Below are 20,155 nucleotides of genomic sequence, written 5' to 3' on the forward strand. Positions count from 1 at the left end.
ATAAAACTTACCAGTCAAGAACACTGTTTTATTAGCCACTGTTTCCACCTGCTTCTCAGGATCCACCTGTTGCAAAAGTGAAGCAGGAGCCTCTTCAAGTAATACTGTTCTTTCTAATTTTCAAGTGGGTGTATCATGTAACCCTTCTTAACAGGACTCTTACAAAGTCAAAGGTTTTTCTATAAAAACAAAAAAACAAAGTCAAAGGTAAAATAATGTAAGCAAGGCCTTTTTTCATCTAGAAAATCTGGTAACATGTAACAGAGCTGTTCAGATCAAGACCAGTGTCAAAATCACGTCCTGTCTAGCAGTCAACAAGGTTACATGGTATTCCAGCCATGGTGCTCAGAACATGTCAAGACAAAACCTCTTGACCACACATAGCTGCCACCAGTAAAAGACCTAATCTTTACAGTTGCCACTTTGATCATTTAAAAAACTGCATTAGAAAAGTCATTTTATATTAACATATACATGCAGCCACTAGACGATATTAACAGTAAGGGAAATTACCTGCTGGCGGTTCCCTTTGAACCTTTGGAACCCAACTCCCTTTGGAAGTTGAAAGTGAAAGTCGCTCAGTCCTGTCTGACTCTTTGTGACCCCATGAACTATACAGTCCATGGGATTCTTCAGGCCAGAATACTGGAGTGGGGAGCTGTTCCCTTCTCCAGGGGATCTTCCCAACCCAGGGATCAAACCCAGGTCTCCTCATTGCAGGCGGATTCTTTACCAACTGAGCTATGAAGGAAGCCCTTAGGGCTACACGTTATAGTTCCCTAATTCCTCCACATAAAGTGACCTTTTCAAGACCTCAGTTTTCAGAGCTGAAGGTTTAGAGATGTTTTAGCTAAATTCTGCCCTTTGATGGGCTCCTAGCAGGTCAGGTTCTCTTCAAGGTTTCTGAGGAGGACTGCAGGCTACTTACGTGTGTTGTGATGGTCGTCTCTACAGAAAATATTGAGAGGCTGATAAATGATCCAGTTCTATTAAGAGCATCACTGAAGGCTGAGACATTAAGCTTCCCAGATCTTTCCACGTGGGCTCTTTTTTGCAGGCAGTGTAATAAGAAAGGTACCATGTGTTGATTCCAAGAGAGGCCCAGTCAGAGCTGCATGAATAGACAGCATTTTTCTGTCCTACCCGCTGAGTTTTTGCATATCTGTGTGAATTTGAGCCACAGTCTGTTCTTTGTGACTGACCATCTCCTGGGAAGCTAGGTCGGGGAAATACTTCCATAAAGGCCAATTTTACAGCATTTCAAAACACTTAAAGCCTTTTACCTGCTGTAGCAGAGTGCTGCATTTGACTAAGCTCTAGAGAAAAGAGGGCAAGGCTTTTCCTCATCAAGGAAAAATTTCCTGTGCGCTGATGAGTCATCTCCAAGGTACAGTCTCTGGGGAGAGCTTTCTGTATCCAGAGCCCACCTTGGGCTCAGCACGCACTGGGGCAGTGGCCCGACCAGTGCTATTAAGTGCAGATCTCTAAAAACAGATGTACTGTTGGGAGCATGCGGGTTGTTCATTTTCTTTTGTACTTCGTGTTCTAAAAGACTTCTTAAGCAGCTTGTACTTGGAATTATTTTATCAAAGTAGAGACGAGGGAAAGATGGTTTTGGTAACTTGAGAAGCCTTGATTATCTACTGAGCTGAGGGCTATTGTAGCCAAGTAAGGTCCACCCAGCCAGGTCCAGCTATATAGTTGGCAGAGCCCAGAGCCCAGCGAAAATGTTAGGCACCTTGTTCAAAAATTATTAAGAATTTCAAAATGGTGAGAGCAGGGCATTAAGCTCAGTGACTGCACAGGTAGCCTGCCTCTGAAGCTAGCCCTGCAGCGAGATCTCCCTTGTAAGCACCCTAGGAAGCTGATCTTTGAACAGTGGCAGTTGAAATGGTATATGGTGGGTTACATTAAAAACTGTGCGGTGTTGCCTAGCAACAGGCTAAGGGCCTGAATGGCTGACTTGCAAGTTGAGAAACACCAACTTGAAAGTCTAAATTTACAGAAATCTTCTAGCACTGATAATTTTCAAGAAAAAGTAAGACAGTGGGAGACAGAAACGGGGAGGGGAAGAAAGAACATATTTTTCCACTCTTACAACCCGGCAGCGTCTAGCTTGTCACTTTCCCTGTTCAATCTTCTAAGCAGATAACTCTTCATCAGTGAAGTAGAAGTGAGAAGGAAATTCCAGTTTTCTTAGAAGTATAAATAATAGTTTTCCTTAAAGGAGAAAGAAATGGCAACCCACTCCAATATTCTTGCCTGGATAATTCCATGAATTCCATGGACAGATTAGCCTGGCAGGCTACAGTCCATGGGGTCACAGAGAGTTGGACACAACTGAGCGACTAACACTTTAAAGGATGGTGGAAACATGAATTAATCAATGCATATTTTTGAGCACATTCCTTTGGCAACTCAAGGGTACAGTATAAGAAAATGGATTCACAGTTATGGAACATTTAATAGTAAGTACCTCCTATGCAGTAGATTCCAGAGATGAATCAGAGACCACTTTTATTTCTAAGAAACTTAAACAAGACTATGTGAGAACATGAAACTGAAATATAAGAAACCATTAGAGAGAAACATTACATTTTAAAGAGTATAGTCCATAATCTCTGCTTCTTCTCTCCTTGGTATTTTATAGGGTCCTTGTGCAGCAGAATCAGAACCAGCTCTCCTGATAGGGAGCAAACAGTTTGGGCTTTCGAGAAACAGTCACATTGCAATTGCATTCGATGACACCAAAGTTAAAAACCGGTATGATTTATTCTGAGATATTAGATAAGAACTGATAAATGGAAGTACTAAGCATGTGTTTATTCAAGTTTAATTAACTAGATTTATTAATATATGAGGTGAGATTTTTTAACTCACTGAGTACAGTAAAGAATAGAAATATATTTATCTGAGCCCAAGAAGCCCAGTTTAGAAACTCAGCAGACCTGGAAAGTCCTCACCTCTGAAAAGGTTTTGCTATGTTTTATGAAATGACTTCCCTGGTGACTCAGCTGGTAAAGAGTCTGCCTGCAATGCAGGAGACTAGGGTTTGATCCCTGAGTTGGAAAAATCCCCTGGAGAAGGGAATGGCTACCCACTCCAGTATTCTTGCCTGGAGAATTCCATGGACAGAGGAGCCTGGTGGACTACAGTTCATGGAGTTGCAAAGAGTCAGACACGACTGAGCGACTAAGCATGTGTGCATCCTTTATGAAAAGGCACCATGATCTGATGACACCCTATGCTAGAGTAAGAACGATATTATTCCTGTTTTATTTTGCATACTTTTATTTCACAGTCTCACCATTGAATTCGAAGTGCGAACTGAAGCTGAATCAGGCTTGCTCTTCTACATGGCTCGGATCAACCATGCTGATTTTGCTGCAGTTCAGCTGAGAAATGGATTGCCCTACTTCAGCTATGACTTGGGCAGTGGCAACACCAGCACTATGATCCCCACCAAAATCAATGATGGCCGGTGGCACAAGGTAATGGTCCCAGCATGCCAGCAGTGCCCGACAGCGGGGATACCGGGGGCAGCCATCAGCGTTCCCCGGGTCCCGCTACTGTTTTGCCAGTGCAGACCCTGACTCTGGTGCTACTGAAATGTGGCAGGGGCTAAAAATAAAGCAAGTGCCATATACAACTGCCCAACCTAGGAAAATGGGGTCAGGCCTGGATAGGTTTATAGTGGAACACTTACATGCCTCATCATGGTACCCCAAGATTCCATCATTGCTATATAGTTGTGGTTCCCAAACATCTGTCCACAAACGAGGGCCAGGCAATTGAAGACATCCCCAATACGCTAAGGTTTAGCACTTCGAGAAGGAAATGGCAACCCAGTCCAGTATTCTTGCCTGGAAAATTCTATGGACTGAGGAGCCCGGCGAGCTATAGTCCATGGGGTCACAAAGAGTCAGAGAGGACTGAGCAGGCGTGCATGCAAGTATTATTATGGGACAATGGAATGTGTTGATCATGAAGCTCTATGTATTCAATGTAAAGGAATAATATTTATTCTGAAATTCTATTTTCCCATTTTTAAGGGGCTAAAATGGCCTCTCTTTTATGAAATAATATTTGACCAACTCAAAAGCTAGCAACACTAAAATGAGCCTTAAAGCTCCCTTCTCCCGCTCCCACCCCTGCAGGTCTGGGCACACAGAGTTGAGAATCCGCCACACCGCGTTTAAAGTCCTCTAGGGCACTATTTCCACCAACAGTCATTTGGAACAACTTTTTAAATGTTGGCCTTACACCCAGAAGCTGGTACTGTTATGGGCACAGAAGGCTCATTTGCCAGCTTACTGTCCTCTTTGGCATGACTGCAAGTAGATAATATACTGCCTGATTAAAACAAAATTCACTCAGAATTTGTCTCTGCACCTGTTGTAGCCTATTAAGTAAAGCTTTCCTAGGTGGACCAATTAAAATTTTAGAGTAAGATATTATTAGCTATTGGATTTTACATATTAACATACTTGAACTTGTCATATCATATAGAAAGCCAAGGAACCTGAAAAAAAAATGATATAAACTCAAAGTCAACTAATGTGTTATCTAGAAATAAGAAATTTTCTAGGGAGCTTATGACTAGCAAATATTTTATGCAGGAGCTCTATTACAATTTATTATAATCTCTGGCTAATAGAATAATAAATATGATACTTGAGAAAGAGACATATTGTCAGGCCACAATGAGGCTGGGATTAAGAAAGATAGTTTAAATGCTCTAAGTAACCAAATGAAGGAGGGGTTTTATCCTAGAGGGTTTTTTAAAAATCATTTCCAAAGCCAGCATAGATAAGTGTAAAATAAGGTCTTCAATTACTCTAATCCTGATGTAGATTTGTTTTTAAACCATTGTTGTCCTCCAGCGTTTCACAGGGTTACATACTCCTTTTCCTAAATTCAGACTCAGGGATTTTATGCTCAAGCTAGTCTTCACACCATTTGCTTCACTCTGCCCCAGAAGATAAGTCACTCCACTGCTATAATTTCAGCCCCAGTCAGCTTTCCATCTTTCTCCCGACTTTGTACTAATCAGCGGCTGCAGAAACGTCAGTGCAACGTGGACACAGCGCCCATCCTCCAATTCTGCACAAGAAGTGCCTATTAAGCAGAGGGATGTAGCATATCTGAAATTGTGCTGGGGAGACCAGGCTTTGCTCAATCAAACTAATGCACTTTTGAAATTGGACATGAATTTTGCAGCCCACTTAATTCTTGACAGGACTCTCCAGGGGCAAGTTTCCTTACAACAAGCATACCTCTGGATGCATATGCTCACCCAGCAACTGTGGAAGGGTCTGCAATCCAAAACTCACCCAGAAAGACTGTGTACTCTTTTGGAGATGGTACTAATGGAAAACACAGACTTTGAGATATTCTTAATTCCACTTATTATCATGGGTTTAGCACATATTAGGCACTCAGTAAATTACTTCATTTTTTCCTAAGGAATACTCTGAAAGTTCTTATGTCTTATACTCTGCATATCTGAAATTATCTGTGAGTGAAATGAATGACTCCTCTTCTTTTGGTAGATTAAGATTATGCGAGTTAAGCAAGAAGGAACTATTTATGTAGATGATGCCTCCAACAGAACCATCAGTCCTAAGAAAGCTGATATTCTGGATGTTGTAGGAATGCTGTATGTTGGTGGGCTACCCATTAACTATACTACTCGAAGAATTGGTCCAGTAAGTATCTAATTTGTTTCCTTTGTTGCCTAAATAGATGCCTGAGTCATGAATGAATTTTGAATTATTAGATCACATTGACTCAGATAGATGAATAGAAAGTCATCTTTCCTGAAAAGTGACAATTTTTCTAGATAGATCTATGAGAGACAGTATTAAAAAACAGTGTGGACCCTGGAGCCAGACTCCCTCGGTTTGATTACATGCTTAACTGTTAAGTAGCTGTGTGCTCTCAAGCAAGTTACTTAATTTTTCTTTGACAAAGTCCCCTTTTATGTAAAATAGTATAATAATAATACCAAACAAACAAGGTCGCTGGAAAGATTAAATGAGATAGTATATTAAAAATGCTCAGAAGAATACCAAGTGTCTAGAAGGTACTAAGACAACAAAAGAGATGATAATGATGATATTGATGGTACTCTTTCAGGAATAGAGATTTAGCAAATCCTGAGAGATGCTGTATCTATCTTGTTCAATACTGGGTTCAGAATTTAAAGTTCCCAATTTTGTAAATCAATATTCACAGTAATTTTTTGCCAGACCACATATCCTGGTTTGCTTTGGAAAGCATTATTTTCTTTAAGAAAGGGATTAGTGTTTTTTTAAAAATGTGCTACACACACGTGTGGTTCATTTCTTTGCTCAGATTAGAACATGTGATGATGTGTGATTGTTCTTCATCAAAGACAGTTGTTCATGATAGTTACAATTCTCAGTGTTTAACTCCTCTTGTGGATAATCAGTATTCCTTTCCTTTCATAGCTACTGGCTATGATACCCAGGCTAATCAAAATGAGATTTTCTGAACACTCTCTTCTGAATGAGAGTGGCAAGAATAATTAACTTGCCTCCCTTAACCCAAATAAACTATAATGAAGCAGAGGATGACTGATTTATTTCTAAAGTCCCTAAACTTTGAACATTTCATGCAAGCTTTCAAGTTTCATGTATATGTGCATTTTCTTAGGAAAGTGTCCACTGTTTTCATTAGATTTTCACAAGGAAGAAGCACTGATCCAAACTTAATTATCTTTTTAAGTAGAATTTGAACACAGATTATGAAAAAAAAAAGTATATATAGTAAGGTTAATAAACTGTCACTCAAAACATGAAATAGAAACATTACTAATTACAAGTTACGATATCCAGAGGGGGCCCAGAGCTTTATCAAACCAGGCGTCCCACTAGAGATATAGTGTGCAGTATTTTAGAATATCAAAGCAGTCATGTTCCCCAGCTAGATGCAGCCTAGTAGAGAGGCAGGACATGGGATTCCTGCAGCCCTGCCCTGAAGCCTTCGGGGACAGGGCTGATCCAGGGAGTCTGGGGATGCCTCAGGCCAAACAGCTGATGATTGCTAACACAGAGCACCCTACCAGTGATTGCATTCCACATAAAGGCAGGCTTCTGCTAAAACCTGGCCTGTGTCTCTTCTGACCTGAACGTTTAGGTGACCTACAGCATTGACGGCTGTGTTAGAAATCTTCACATGGTGGAAGTGCCTGTGGATCTTGAACAGCCAACCTCCAGCTACCAAGTCGGGACGTGTTTTGCAAATGCTCAGAAAGGAACATATTTTGATGGAACAGGTTTTGCCAAAGCAGGTGAGGTGCTTCCATCTCCTTCCTGTTGAATATTAACTAGGTGCAAATATTGACTTCTGGTTTGTGTGGGAAGATAAAAGTCCCTGGGTTCCTAAACTAGCATCCTTTATTTAAACCAGAAATAAAAACTTGTAGGAGTAATTTTTTAAAATGCCTCTTAAAGATTAATGCATCAGATTCTAACAAAAACTAACAGAAGAAATAAAGTAAAAGGCTATTTGGAGAGTTTATTCTGTCTCTTTCCCTGGAAATCAATAATAGCAAAAAAAAAAAAAATGTAATTTTACAAGAAGGATCATATGTTTCTATTGTATAATGTATCTACTTTTCAGTTTTCCCCATCTGCCTTTCTTTCTGGAGATGAGATAGTATTTTTCTTTCTTTCTCTCTTCAGTTCCTTGCATGGTTCCATTTCTTGTTCTCCCCTTATGCACAGGGAAAGAAACCTTTCCCTTTCTTTTAGTATCTCCCTCTTTCCAGTGAGCATTTCTAGTCCAGATTTGGATCACTGACAGTGAATATACAATTTGGAAAGAAAAATATGAAATAACTTCTACATAATAACAAAAAAATCTGATATAACATACTTTGAGATACATTCAGTCCTATAGTTACCATAGGAACATGCATTTGTTTGTTAGGAAAAAAATTGAGTACATAATATGTAGCAGTTACATGGGAACAGAAATAATTAAGATGTCATTTCTTCTTTCAGGAATATATGATTAAGATTCTTCATGCTCAGAAATAAGAAAACAAGTTAAAAAAAAAAACTAGAAACTGTAGAAGACATACAAGCAAGGTTCTGGGGATATTTTAAAAAATGATTAAGTTAGGTTGAGAAAATCAGGAAAGGTTTTATGGAGGAATTGACATTTGAGGTTGGGTTTAAAAGATGAGTTGAAGATACATGCAAAGGTTGGAGATAGAAGAGCAGAGCTCTCCAATAAGTGAGAAACGTCCCCTATGCAGAGCAGAAAACAGAGAAACACAGAATGAGTTAAATATTGAAATGTTGGGGGTTATGTTAAACCCCAAGTTCCATGTTCTGTGAAAGCCCAAAGCTTTTCTCAAGTTTTCTACAAATTCAGATATCTGGCATTAGCTTGGTCAGATTAGATTCAGCTTCAGCTTCTGCAGTTAATATCCACAGATTGACTTGCCATCTTGTGTGGGCTCTTTGGGTTCCAGATCAGACTGGATTGGAAAATGTGCGACATCCCTAGTTTCTAATAACTCCTGCCATCACCTCAACATGTAGTGTAATACAAGCTATATAAGACTTGGGTGGTCAGAGGAGGTTACGTCACTGGAAAACATACAAGTTTAATTAAACCCTTGACATCTTTGTCCTTAGAAGCTCTCCAGTTGCCAGTATCTGGGGGTTCCATGGTTTCCTCACTCCCCCTGTCCTCTGCTGAGCTGCTTCACGTCACTCTTCTCTTTTCCTTATTTCTTCTTTTCTGGAACAGAAACACAATTGTTCTCTTTTTCAGGACAGTTCAGCTTCTTCTACCTTTCATTCTCAAAATCTGTTCTGAATCCACTTTTATTCATCCAAATCCATCAAGTTTCTCAGTAGGAAAAAAAAAGTATTTCATATAACAGGTGCCTCCCTTCATTGAAGATAACTGTGGTTACACATAGCCTTTATTTTTTGCTTAATAAATATGAGACCTGGAAAAAAATTTCATGAGTTTCTCCCTAATATTTCATGCAGGTGATATAGTCTAGCCTGATCTTAATGAATCACTTTGTTTCTAAGAAGCATGTCTTAAATACTTGCTAAAAGATGAAATAAACCAATGAATTAAATATGGAATATTACAAAGAAAAGGCTTAACTTGATAAACTAGAAAAGCCTATTTATGTCGAGAATCTTCTCCTTCAAAATTGCAATTGCTTTCTTTATAAATAAAATGTTTGGGGATATTTGAGCCTTTTCAGATTGTTGTGGAACCATTTAGAGTGCTGTAGCAAAACTTTCGGAGAAGGCAATGGCACCCCACTCCAGTACTCTTGCCTGGAGAATCCCATGGATAGAGGAGCCTGGTGGGCTGCAGTCCACGAGGTCGCTAAGAGTCAGACACGACTGAGCGACTTCACTTTTCACTTTCATGCATTGGAGAAGGAAATGGCAACCCACTCCAGTGTTCTTGCCTGGAGAATCCCCGGGACGGGGGAGCCTGGTGGGCTGCCATCTATGGGATGGCACACAACTGAAGTGACTTAGCAGTAGCAGTAAAACTTTAGTGAAAAATCATTGAAATGCTTGATTTCATTCAATAGCAAGACTTCTATCAGTCACACCTGGCTCTGAGATCTTCAGAGTCAATCTGAATGTACATTCATTCACTGATTCAACAAATGCATATTAAACCTCCACTCTGTGCGAGATACTATAAGCTTAGGAATAAAATGGTAAGCATTATAGACAAAGTTCTTGCCCTCACAGAATTTATAGTCTAGGAAGGAAGGCAGCCAAGAAAACAACTATGAGGTGTCGGTCATGTGAAAGTCTAGAACTTAAAATTGTCTAACACATGAATTGAAAGCTAGTAAAACCAATACACTGTATGAATTTGAATTAACAATTCCTAAACTTGAATACACATTTCTTTTAATTTTCATTTTACAGTTGATGGATTCAAAGTGGGATTGGACCTTCTTGTAGAATTTGAATTCCGCACAACTAGAACCACTGGAGTTCTTCTGGGAATCAGCAGCCAAAAAATGGATGGAATGGGTATTGAAATGATTGATGAAAAGGTGAGCATCATGTCTGCATATTTCTGCCTCTTCATGGTATTGTTGTTTACAAGTAGAAAGCTCTGTTTTGAAGCATTGCTCTGTTCTTTGTTGAGAGAAGGCTAATTTTATTCTTTTCATCCTTCTGGAGTATCTCATGTGTTCTGTGTTTTCAACATACTTATTCTGTGTTGTGGTTGTTCAGTCACAAAATTGTGTCTTCACGACCCCATGGACTGCAACATACCAGGATTCCCTGTCCCTCACAATCTCTCAGAGTTTGCTCAAGTTCATGTCCATTGCATTGGTGATGCTACCACAACCATCTCATCCTCTGTCACCCTCCTCTTCTTCTGCCTGCAGTCTTTCCCAGCATCAGGGTCTTTTCCTGAGCTACTCACATCAGGTGGCCAAAGTATGCTGGAGCTTCAGCATCAGTCCTTCCAGTGAATATTCAGGGTTGATCTCCTTTAGGATGGACTGGTTGGATCTCCTTGCAGTCCAAGGGACTCTCAGGAGTCTTCTCCAACACCACAGTTCAAAAGCATCAATTGGTGCTCCGCCTTTATGGTCCAGCTCTCACATTCATACATGACTACTGGAAAGAACATAGCCTTGACTATACAGACCTTTGTCAGCAAAGTGATGTCTTGGCTTTTTAACACACTGTCTATGTTTGTCATAGCTTTCCTGCCAAGAAGAGGAAATCTGCCACTGCTTCTATCTTTTCCTCTTCTATTTGCTATGAAGTGATGGGACCAGATGCCATGATCTTAGTTGGTTTTGGTTTTTTTATTTTAATACCTACTTTTAAGCTGGCTTTTCCACTCTTCTTCACCATCAAGAGGCTCTTTAATTCCTCTTCCCTTTCTGCCATTAGCATGGTATCATCTGCATATCTGGGTTTGTTGAAATTTCTCCTGGCAATCTTGACTCCAGCTTGTAACTCACCCAGCCTGGCATTTCACATGATGTGTTCTGTGTATAAGTTAAATAGGGTGACAATAAACAGCCTTGTCATACCCCTTTCTCAATCTAGAACCAGTCAGTTGTTCCATACAAGTTTCTAACTGATTCTTGACCCGCATACAGGTTTCTCCGGAGACAGGTAAGATGGTCTGATATTCCCATCTCTTTAACAGTTTCCCACAATTTCTTATGATCCACATAGTCAAAGGTTTTAACTTAGTCAGTGAAAGACTCAGGAGGCAGGTAAGATGGAATGGTATTCCTGTCTTTTAGGAGTTTTCCACAGTTTGTGTCAGTTTGCTCACCATGGATAATCTAATGCTAAACACCTTTTCTTTCCCTGCCTGCCTGTGACCAGTGACCTGCAGTGAGATGACAAGTTTACATGTACTTTGTGCTGTGATGCATAGGTGAAAAGAGAGAAGCAAAGTGAGAAATTACACAACTTTCCTATTTGATTCCTCAGCAGGAATCATACTTCATCCACGTTCACATTTCCACTCATAGGGTGCCATCCCTTCCCAAGAAGAAAAAACACATATTTCTCTGAAATATGCTTTTCTTTGCCTCTTCCCTCCTTCCTCTGTCTTGAAACCATCCTCAAGGCAGTAAAGCAAAAAGATGCAGGGCACAGAGGCAAACGGTGGGGAAAATAAGCAACACGTAATAGCTTGGCCAGATTTTCAAAACACAGTTTCACTGCATCTTGTTGGAGTAAGTCTTACTTCTTCACCTGCTTATTATAGAACCATGGTTCCCTTCAGCTCATCAGAGTATCAGGTTCCATCACGACCCACATGGATTTCTCACCAAGCTCTTTTTGTATGCAGAATTCCATTATTACGCATTCCACCGAATATAGTAAAATCTTAACTGATATCTACATCACTGTATAGTTGACAAACTTTTTACCTATTTACTTGCACTTTTAATCTTGTTTTCAAAGCCCTTGTTTCTATTTTTTAACCTTGTCAAATGTTTTGCCAAATTGACTGTATTTAATGTTCCAGTATGTTTCTTTTCTACATCAGCTTCAAAAGAATTCTGTCCTCTCAAGTTTCAGGGGCCATTCCATGTTACCAAAAACAGATTTTTCTCATTTAGACAAGAACTCCAGTCTAAGTTCCTAATTGTTAGGAATTTAACTGGCCTTCTGCCTCAAAGTCTTGTTGTAGTGGTTCCTAAAACATGGATCTTGCCCCAAAATGTAATTTATGTAACTCTCAATCGTGTATATAAAATAGATTCTGTGAAGGAAAAAATATACAATTAAAATATGAAAATCTTAAAAAAAAAAATCCCCTCAAATTAATTTATAAATCATCTTCCTAAGAACTCCCACCCTCTAAACAGATCTGTGGTAGGATTTTCCCCTATGTATACCATGTCTTTTTTGTTACCTGCCCTCAAATTGTATTTCACATTTTCAGAAAGCTGAGTTATTATCTGCTTCACACATCTTTCCTATTGCTCCCAACAATATCCACAAGCAAACAGCATAATTTGTGACTCCTGGTCATTAAATCTGTATTTTAATTTCTGTCAAGTTTTTTTTTTTAATTTAATATGCCTGAGTTACATTGATGTCAAACTATTGCATCTAATAACTTTCCTAGGGATCATTTCTACTTTGTGAATCACCATGATACCCTTCTAATGACACCATCTGTGACTGTTCAATATCCTACTTTCTAGCTCATGTTTCATGTGGACAATGGCGCCGGTCGATTCACAGCCATCTATGATGCCGGGATCCCAGGGCATTTGTGTGATGGACAGTGGCATAAAGTCACAGCCAACAAGATCAAACACCGCATCGAGCTGACAGTCGATGGGAACCAGGTGGAAGCCCAGAGCCCAAATCAAGCATCTACGTCTGCTGATACAAATGACCCTGTGTTTGTTGGCGGGTTCCCCGGTAAGTGTTGCCTACCCCACCAAGAATTTCTTTGCTCTATTTCGTTAGTGGTTTTGAACACATTTATATTCTATAAGTATGTCCAAGAATGTGTGCTTAAGTCTACTTGCATCCCAACTTTAGAATCTGCTCCAATAAATAACACCTTATCTGACATTTCCAGCATGTAAAATGAGCATTTTCCTTATATAAACCACATGGGACTGGACTTCTCATGATAGCCTCCAAACTTTCATTTGTGGGAAGTGGAGGCTAGAGGAAATGAATTTGGCTTATGAAAAATATGAGACATTTAACAGCAATCAGGGCCAGAAATGGTGTTCTGATTTTTAAAAAAATTAATATACCAGAGGAATCATAAAATGTTATGGAACTTATTTCCTTAAGTTCTGGAAATCATTGGGTTAAACATAGCTAATTTGCCCCTTTGGCTATTATAGAGTTTATATTACAAAGAAACCCAAGCAATAAATCTGCATTCAAAACTACCTCTCCAGCACATTAAATATAACCTTTGAACCAGAGTTACCTAAAGTGCCCATAAACAAGAGTGCTCAACTTGATGAGAAATAAGCCAAGAGCCTCTTAATAAAATACTGTAATAACACAGACTCCTGGAATGGTCTTTCAGTATTTTGGCAAGAGGAAACTTTGTCTACAGTTATATAGAGCTCCTCTCCTTAACAAACCAGCCAAAATGTATATTTAGCAGCAGTTGATGAAGGAAAGATACAGAAGTCATGGGGACCAATTCTGAGCTCCTCTTTTCAAAGTCGCTCCTGGCTTTTTGAAGATATCACCTTCTGGGACTTCTCTGGCAGTTCAGTGGTTAGGACTCCATACCTGCATTACAGAGGGCACAGGTTTGGTCCCTGCCCAGTTGGGGAACTAAGATCCCATATGTCATGTGGTACAGCCAAAAATAATAATTTTTTTTTGGAGGGGAAGAAAGGAAATATCTCCTTCTGCTTCAGTAAGGATAAACTCCACAGTATTATGAAAGAGATAATATACTTCTCCATTTACAGTCTACAAAATGGGATTTTAGTTAGCACCTAGAAGCCCTGCTAAAAGAAGGGATTGTCTCCTTGATAAGAGAAAGATTTTGTGTGTACTCATAACCAACTTAACCTTTGGGGATTTATTTTTATAATAGAAATAATAAAGTCACTATTAAAAGTCCATGTCCTAATTTAATATTTAAACTATTTCATCAGTTACTTTAGTTCATTAAATAAAATTTAATAATTTTAAGTCACTCCTGTAAACTTGTTCCTTCAAAACCAAATTTTTTGTTTGATGTCTTCAAATGCATCATTAATTGTAGATGTCCCCATATTTCAAGGGCTTCCCAGGTGGCGCTAGTGGTAAAGAACCCACCTGCCATGAATTCTGTCCCTAGATTGGGAATATCCCCTGGAGGAGGAAACAGCAACCCACTCTAGTGTTCTGGAAAAATTCCACGGACAGAGGAGCCTGACGGGCCAGACAAGACTGAGCAAACACTATATTTCATAACACATAGCTATAAAAAAGTTAATGTTTCTCTACCAGTTCAACTGTTGGCGAAGCTAAGAACAAAAGCACGTAACATTCTCATTGCACCTTAGGCAAACAGCTGACTGATATATCCTCTTAATATGTAATAAGTCACTTTAGTTTTGTCCTACTCTTTGTGACCCCATGGACTATAGCCCACCAGGCTCCTCTCTGCATGGACTTCTCCAGGTAAGAATACTGGAGTGGGTTGTCATGCCCTCTTCCAGGGAATCTTCCTGACCCAGGGATTGAACCCAAGCCTTTTATGTCTCCTGCGTTGGCAGGCAGGTTCTTTACCACTAATGCCACCTAGGAAACTCCACTCTTATCATAGTAGCTGCATTTCAAAATTGAGCTCTCTCTGCTTTGTTTTTCAGATGGCCTCACCCAGTTTGGCCTGACAACAAACATCCCTTTCCGAGGTTGCATCCGATCCCTGAAGCTTACCAAAGGCATGGGAAAGCCACTGGAGGTGAATTTTGCTAAGGCCCTGGAACTAAGGGGTGTTCAGCCTGTATCATGCCCAGCCAACTAATACAGATAAGTTCAACTCCAAGGAGGGTCCTCCAAAACAACCATTATCAAGTAAAACAAATACATTTTATTTACGTATGCTATCAAAACTAATTTGTGCATGCATGTTGAATGCTTTCTATATTCCAACGGTGCTAATTCAGATCCCAGACTGAATTTTAATTCAAGTTCTTTCTCAAGTCCATAACTATTAAACCATTTATTGCATTCTAAATAATTGCTTGTTTTGTGTGATTTGGAAGATAAAAGGCAACTGATCATAACTTGCTGTATTTGTAACATGCTCTGGAGTCATCTCAAGAAGAGCTCAGATGTAATTTGTGAAGGCAACAATTTTTTTTTTTTAGTTCTATTTTGAACATCTCTGGTGGCTCAGTAGTAAAGAATCCACCTGCCAATGCAGGAGACCTGGATTCAATCCTTGTGTTGGGAGGATCCCCTGGAGAAGAAAATGGCAACCCACTCCAGTATTCTTGCCTGGGAAATCCATGGGCAGAGGAGCCTGGTGGGCTACAGTCCATGGGGTTGCAAAGAGTTGGACACGACTGAGCAATTGAACAGCAACAAGTTAATACCTTTATCATCCTTTTCCCACAATGTCAGCTTTAGCTTTCTGTAGAAGTCACTAAAAGCAGCAGTGGATTTGGCGTGTGTGATTGGGAAGGGATCAGCTCCCTACTACCTATGTTTGTAAAAGCATTAGCAAATAATTTCCCTGATCCAGGTTCATTATTAGAGAGTTTAACTAGCCATATGAATGAATATCTTTTTATGCTGAAGGTAGAGAGTATAGATCAGATTCAGGCCAGAGAGCTTAATTACTTGATTTTCGTGTTTGATGATGATTTATAGGCTTTGGGGACACACCAGAACCAAGCTCCAGAATGACAATTAAGCACACATTTGATCCTACAGTATTGACACTCTCGGCTCTTTAGGTTTCCCGTGATTATCACCATCTATACAATCACAGAGGAATAATAGGAAAATGCATTTTACTTATGAGGAAACAATAAAGGCATACACCTTTGAGTCTTTTTTGAGTTGCAATTTAACCTCACAAATTCATTTCCTACAAAAATTTCTGTGTTCTTTTTTTTTTTTTTTTTTTTTTTTTTACTATTTCTATCATCTTCAAAAGGATCTATGAGAAGACAGGCCTAGATTTTACTCCTCAACTTAAGGAAATGTTTCATTTGCCATCTTCAATAGAAACAGAGATGAAATTGCTCAGTCGTGTCTGACTCTTTGCAACCCCATGGACTGTAGTCTGCCAGGCTCATCTGTCCATGGGGTTTTCCAGGCAAGAATACTGGAGTGGGTTGCCATTTCCTTCTCCAGGGTATCTTCCTGACCCAGGGATCAAAGTCAGATCTCCAGCATTGCAGGCAGACTCTTTACCCTCTGAGCCACCAGGGAAAATAGTTGTAGTCTGATAATGCCGAACATTTAAAAGAATAGGTTTTTCACACAGTGGTAATTTTAGCAAAGGAAAAATAATCCTCTTTGACAATGTTATCCACAGGGGAAAGGGAGGTGCTGTTTCTAATCAAGGAGATGGCTAATGCACTCAGCATTTCATCACTTACTGGCTGCTTGACACAATTTGTCCACACAACTTCATTCTAGAGCAATTCTCAGCCCTAGCTCTATTTTGGAATTACCAGTCAAACTTTCAGAGAATTAGTACCTAGTCCAGCGATTCTGATAGCCTTGAGCATGAGGATTTTTCAGAAGCTTCTCAGGCAATTCTGAAGTGCCATCAGGATTGAAAACCACTGTTCTAAAGAGAAAAGTTATTGACTATGCCAACAAAGAGTTGTGGAGTCATTTGAGAAACCTGCTATTAACTTTGTGTTGGCCATTTTCACACACACATAAAAATATATAATACTGAATGTAGAGACTACTCTGGTGGTCCAATGGTTGAGACTCAACCTGCCAATTCAGGGGAGATGGGTTTGATCCCTGGTTCAGCAACTGAGATCCGGAAACTAAGCCTGAGCATCTCTAGCCCACGTGCTGCAACAGGAAAAGCCACCACAATGAGAAGCCGGAGCATCACAGCTAGAGAGTAATCCCCTCTGCTGCAAGTAGGGGAAGCCTGCACATGGCAACGAAGACCCAGCACAGCCATGAAAAAATAATTTTTAAAAATACCAACTCTACTTAATGCCTTTGATCAACCTCTAAGCAATAAAATTATTTGAAAACCAATGTGTCTTGAAAGTGAAGATATTACTTCTATACAGAACACTGACATGACTGGAGGCTGATTCTGGATTGTCAATGGATAAGCAGGAATAAAGATGCTAGGCTATTGTATTAACAGCTAATGCCTTTCTTGAACCTTGAAACAAAAGATACATCAATTTGAAAGCAAAGGTACTTAATTGGCACTTCTATTGGAGTCAAGCCCGGCTGGAGTCAACTTGTAGGTAAGTGCCTTAGAAATGGGAGTTGGAAGGATCCTTTGAGATCAATAAATATAGTGATTTTTAACTCTAGCTATAAACATGAAAACTGCAATGGGTACTTGAAAAGAACTTCCTTGATGGTACAGTGGATAAGAATCTGCCTGCCAATGCAGGGGACACGGGTTCTATTCCTAGTACTGGAAGATTCCACATGCCACAGAGCAACTAAGCTTGTGTACCACAACTATTGAGCCCGCATGCTACAACTACTGAAATCCATGTGCTCTGCCACAAAAGAAGCCACTGCAAAGAGAAGCCTGTGCATTGCAACAGAGTAGCCCCCACTCATTGCAACTAGAAAAAAAACTCACTCCCAGCAATGAAGACCCAGTGCAACCAAAAAAATAAACTGGAAAGAAAAATCTGTTTAAAACAAAACTGACATCTAAGTATCACCTAGATCTTAAATGATAATCTCTGGGTAAGACCCTAGCACTGGCAGTTTTGAAACATCTCCACTTGTTTCTATAATGTGATTCTAAGGCTGAGAATTCCTAGTCTTCTACTGCCTCCATATTTTATGGGGAGGGACTGGAAGGAACCCTGGGAGACTTAGTGGTGTGCTCAGAGTCCCACATTAGTTAAGTTTCCCAAGTAGTCCCAAGAAAATCCATCAGGATCCAAAGAGCTTACACTGAATCAAGTGAAAAAGTGAAGATGTTAGTCACTCGGTTGTGTTTGACTGTTTGTGATCCATGGACCGTAGGCCACCAGGCTCCTCTGTCCATGGAATTCTTCAGGCAAGAATACTGGAGTGGGCAGTCACTCCCTTCTCCAGGGAATCTTCCCCACCCAGGGATCGAACCTGGGTCTCCTGCAATGCTGGGGATCAGGTAATGGATAAATTTGTCCACACAAAATCCACATTCCAAAGTGGCTCATGAATTTGTGTATACAAAGCTAGCCCAAATACTAAGATGAGAAATAAGGAAATGTTATGAAAGGGACAAGTTTCTCTACCATATTTTAAATTAATTTTCTACCTCAAAAAACAATTTTTATTCCAAAACAAGGTAAAATATATTTTTCACCCAACTTTATACCCTTAAAAATTTCCTCACCTCCTGCCACCTCTAGCAATCAAGAAGAAAGCAGAATACTTTTCATTTGATTTCTTTTCCAAACACCCATTCCTACCAGGTTGTCAACCTTCTTTAAAAAGGTGCTTTGCACTTTAGAAGAAAAACATTTGTGAGGGGAGTTTTATTGAAGTTGCCATGGTGAACACCACTGACAAAGGAAAGTAAGGAACAGAGCCGATTTCAGCCCCAAATCACCAGAACACTGGAAGACACTTAAAGCTTCAATTAGTGGTTTTAAAAATCATAACTATTTTCTTCTTTTTTGATTTAGCCTATTGTCTCCAGCTAGAGAACTCTTCTAGATTTTCCACTTAACAACAGAGAAAAAGACTACTTACACAAATTGAAAAGTCTCTTGATTTTATGTGCATTATTTACTGAATTATTTTGTATAGAAAATTGGTATCTACAATTAATGTGAAAACAAAACACAATAGTCAGTCTTGGCAAGTAGAGAGTGCTGTCTTCTTTTCCACTACCACTTACAAAGGACAGGACTTGCAATTTTTTTATCTGTTTTTCAATCTTTTCATCTGTGTTGAGTCGAGAGAAAGATGCGAACCTAGGCACTGTACTCGTTTGCTGGGCTGGCACTGGTAGATGGCTCAGACAAGGGCAAGCGAAGGTAAGGGGTGCCCCAGGCTGGGCCCTGAATTCCATTATTTTGGAGTTTTTCACTCACACGGTGGTGACTCAGATCACTATTTGGCACTCCTGCCCGTTTTCTAAGTGAACATGACATTTGGGCCACTACTTAAGTGAAAGTGTGGCAAGAACGATCTCCCTTCAAAATTCATGTGTTGAAGTTCTAACCCCCAGCACCTCAGAATATGACTGTATTTGGAAATAGGTTCTTTTAAGAGGGAATTAAGGTAAAATGAAGTCAAATGGATGGGCCATGATCTAACGTGACTGACCTGCTTAAGAAGAAGAAAATAGGACCCAGATGGGAATAGAGGGAAGACTGTGTGAAGACAGAGAGAAGAGGGCCATCTACAAGCCCAAGAGAGACCGCCAGGGAGGAAACAGCACTGCTGACATCTCAACTCAGACTTCGGGGTTCTCGGATTGTGAGAAAATTAGTATCTGTTGTTTAAGCCAGCCAGTCTGTGGTACTTTGCTATGGTAGTCCTAGCAAGCTATCACAGAATCTTTCTACAGACGCACATACATACACACATAGCTAAAGCATCAGTGCATTTCAGGTTCCCTGAAGAATGGCATGTGCATCAGAAAAATCAATTATTTTGAACAGTGACTATTATCACTTGTGTAAGCGAACAGAAAAAAATTAAAAGACTGAAAAATATAAAAGAATATTCACAGATTCCTCTGGTGGTACAGTGGATAAGAATTTGCCTGCCAGTGCAGGGGACACGGGTTTGATCCCTGGTCCTGGAAGATTCCACATGCCATGGAGCAGCTAAGCGCGTGCACCACAATTATTGAAGCCTGCACGCTCCAGGGCCCGTGAGCTACAGCTGATGGCCCCTGCACCACAGCTACTAAAGCTCACGCTCCGAGAGCCTGCGCTCCACGGCAAAAGAAGCGACGAGAAGCCCTGTAACCCCAG

The 20,155-nt window shown here is 40.0% G+C and overlaps 1 protein-coding gene and 1 long non-coding RNA gene across 2 annotated transcripts in view; one reads left to right on the forward strand and one right to left on the reverse strand.

The window, feature by feature from the left end:
* Positions 1 to 15,240, forward strand: part of LAMA2 (laminin subunit alpha 2) — a 659,970-nt gene extending 644,730 nt beyond the window's left edge. The window contains exons 58-64 of the mRNA XM_061130198.1: positions 2,651 to 2,763; positions 3,302 to 3,491; positions 5,553 to 5,708; positions 7,162 to 7,315; positions 9,954 to 10,084; positions 12,728 to 12,950; positions 14,867 to 15,240. Of these exons, the coding sequence (XP_060986181.1) occupies positions 2,651 to 2,763; positions 3,302 to 3,491; positions 5,553 to 5,708; positions 7,162 to 7,315; positions 9,954 to 10,084; positions 12,728 to 12,950; positions 14,867 to 15,024 (1,125 nt within the window). The 3' untranslated portion in view covers positions 15,025 to 15,240. The remainder of the gene's footprint in view (positions 1 to 2,650; positions 2,764 to 3,301; positions 3,492 to 5,552; positions 5,709 to 7,161; positions 7,316 to 9,953; positions 10,085 to 12,727; positions 12,951 to 14,866) is intronic.
* The window catches only part of LOC133047144 (uncharacterized), a 32,303-nt gene that overhangs the window by 1,948 nt on the left and 10,200 nt on the right, over positions 1 to 20,155 (reverse strand). Inside the window, exon 2 of the long non-coding RNA XR_009690675.1 lies at positions 12 to 179. This is a non-coding gene — a long non-coding RNA (uncharacterized LOC133047144). The remainder of the gene's footprint in view (positions 1 to 11; positions 180 to 20,155) is intronic.

This window comes from Dama dama, chromosome 26, assembly GCF_033118175.1.
Source record: "Dama dama isolate Ldn47 chromosome 26, ASM3311817v1, whole genome shotgun sequence".
In the NCBI taxonomy this organism is placed as follows: domain Eukaryota; kingdom Metazoa; phylum Chordata; class Mammalia; order Artiodactyla; family Cervidae; genus Dama; species Dama dama.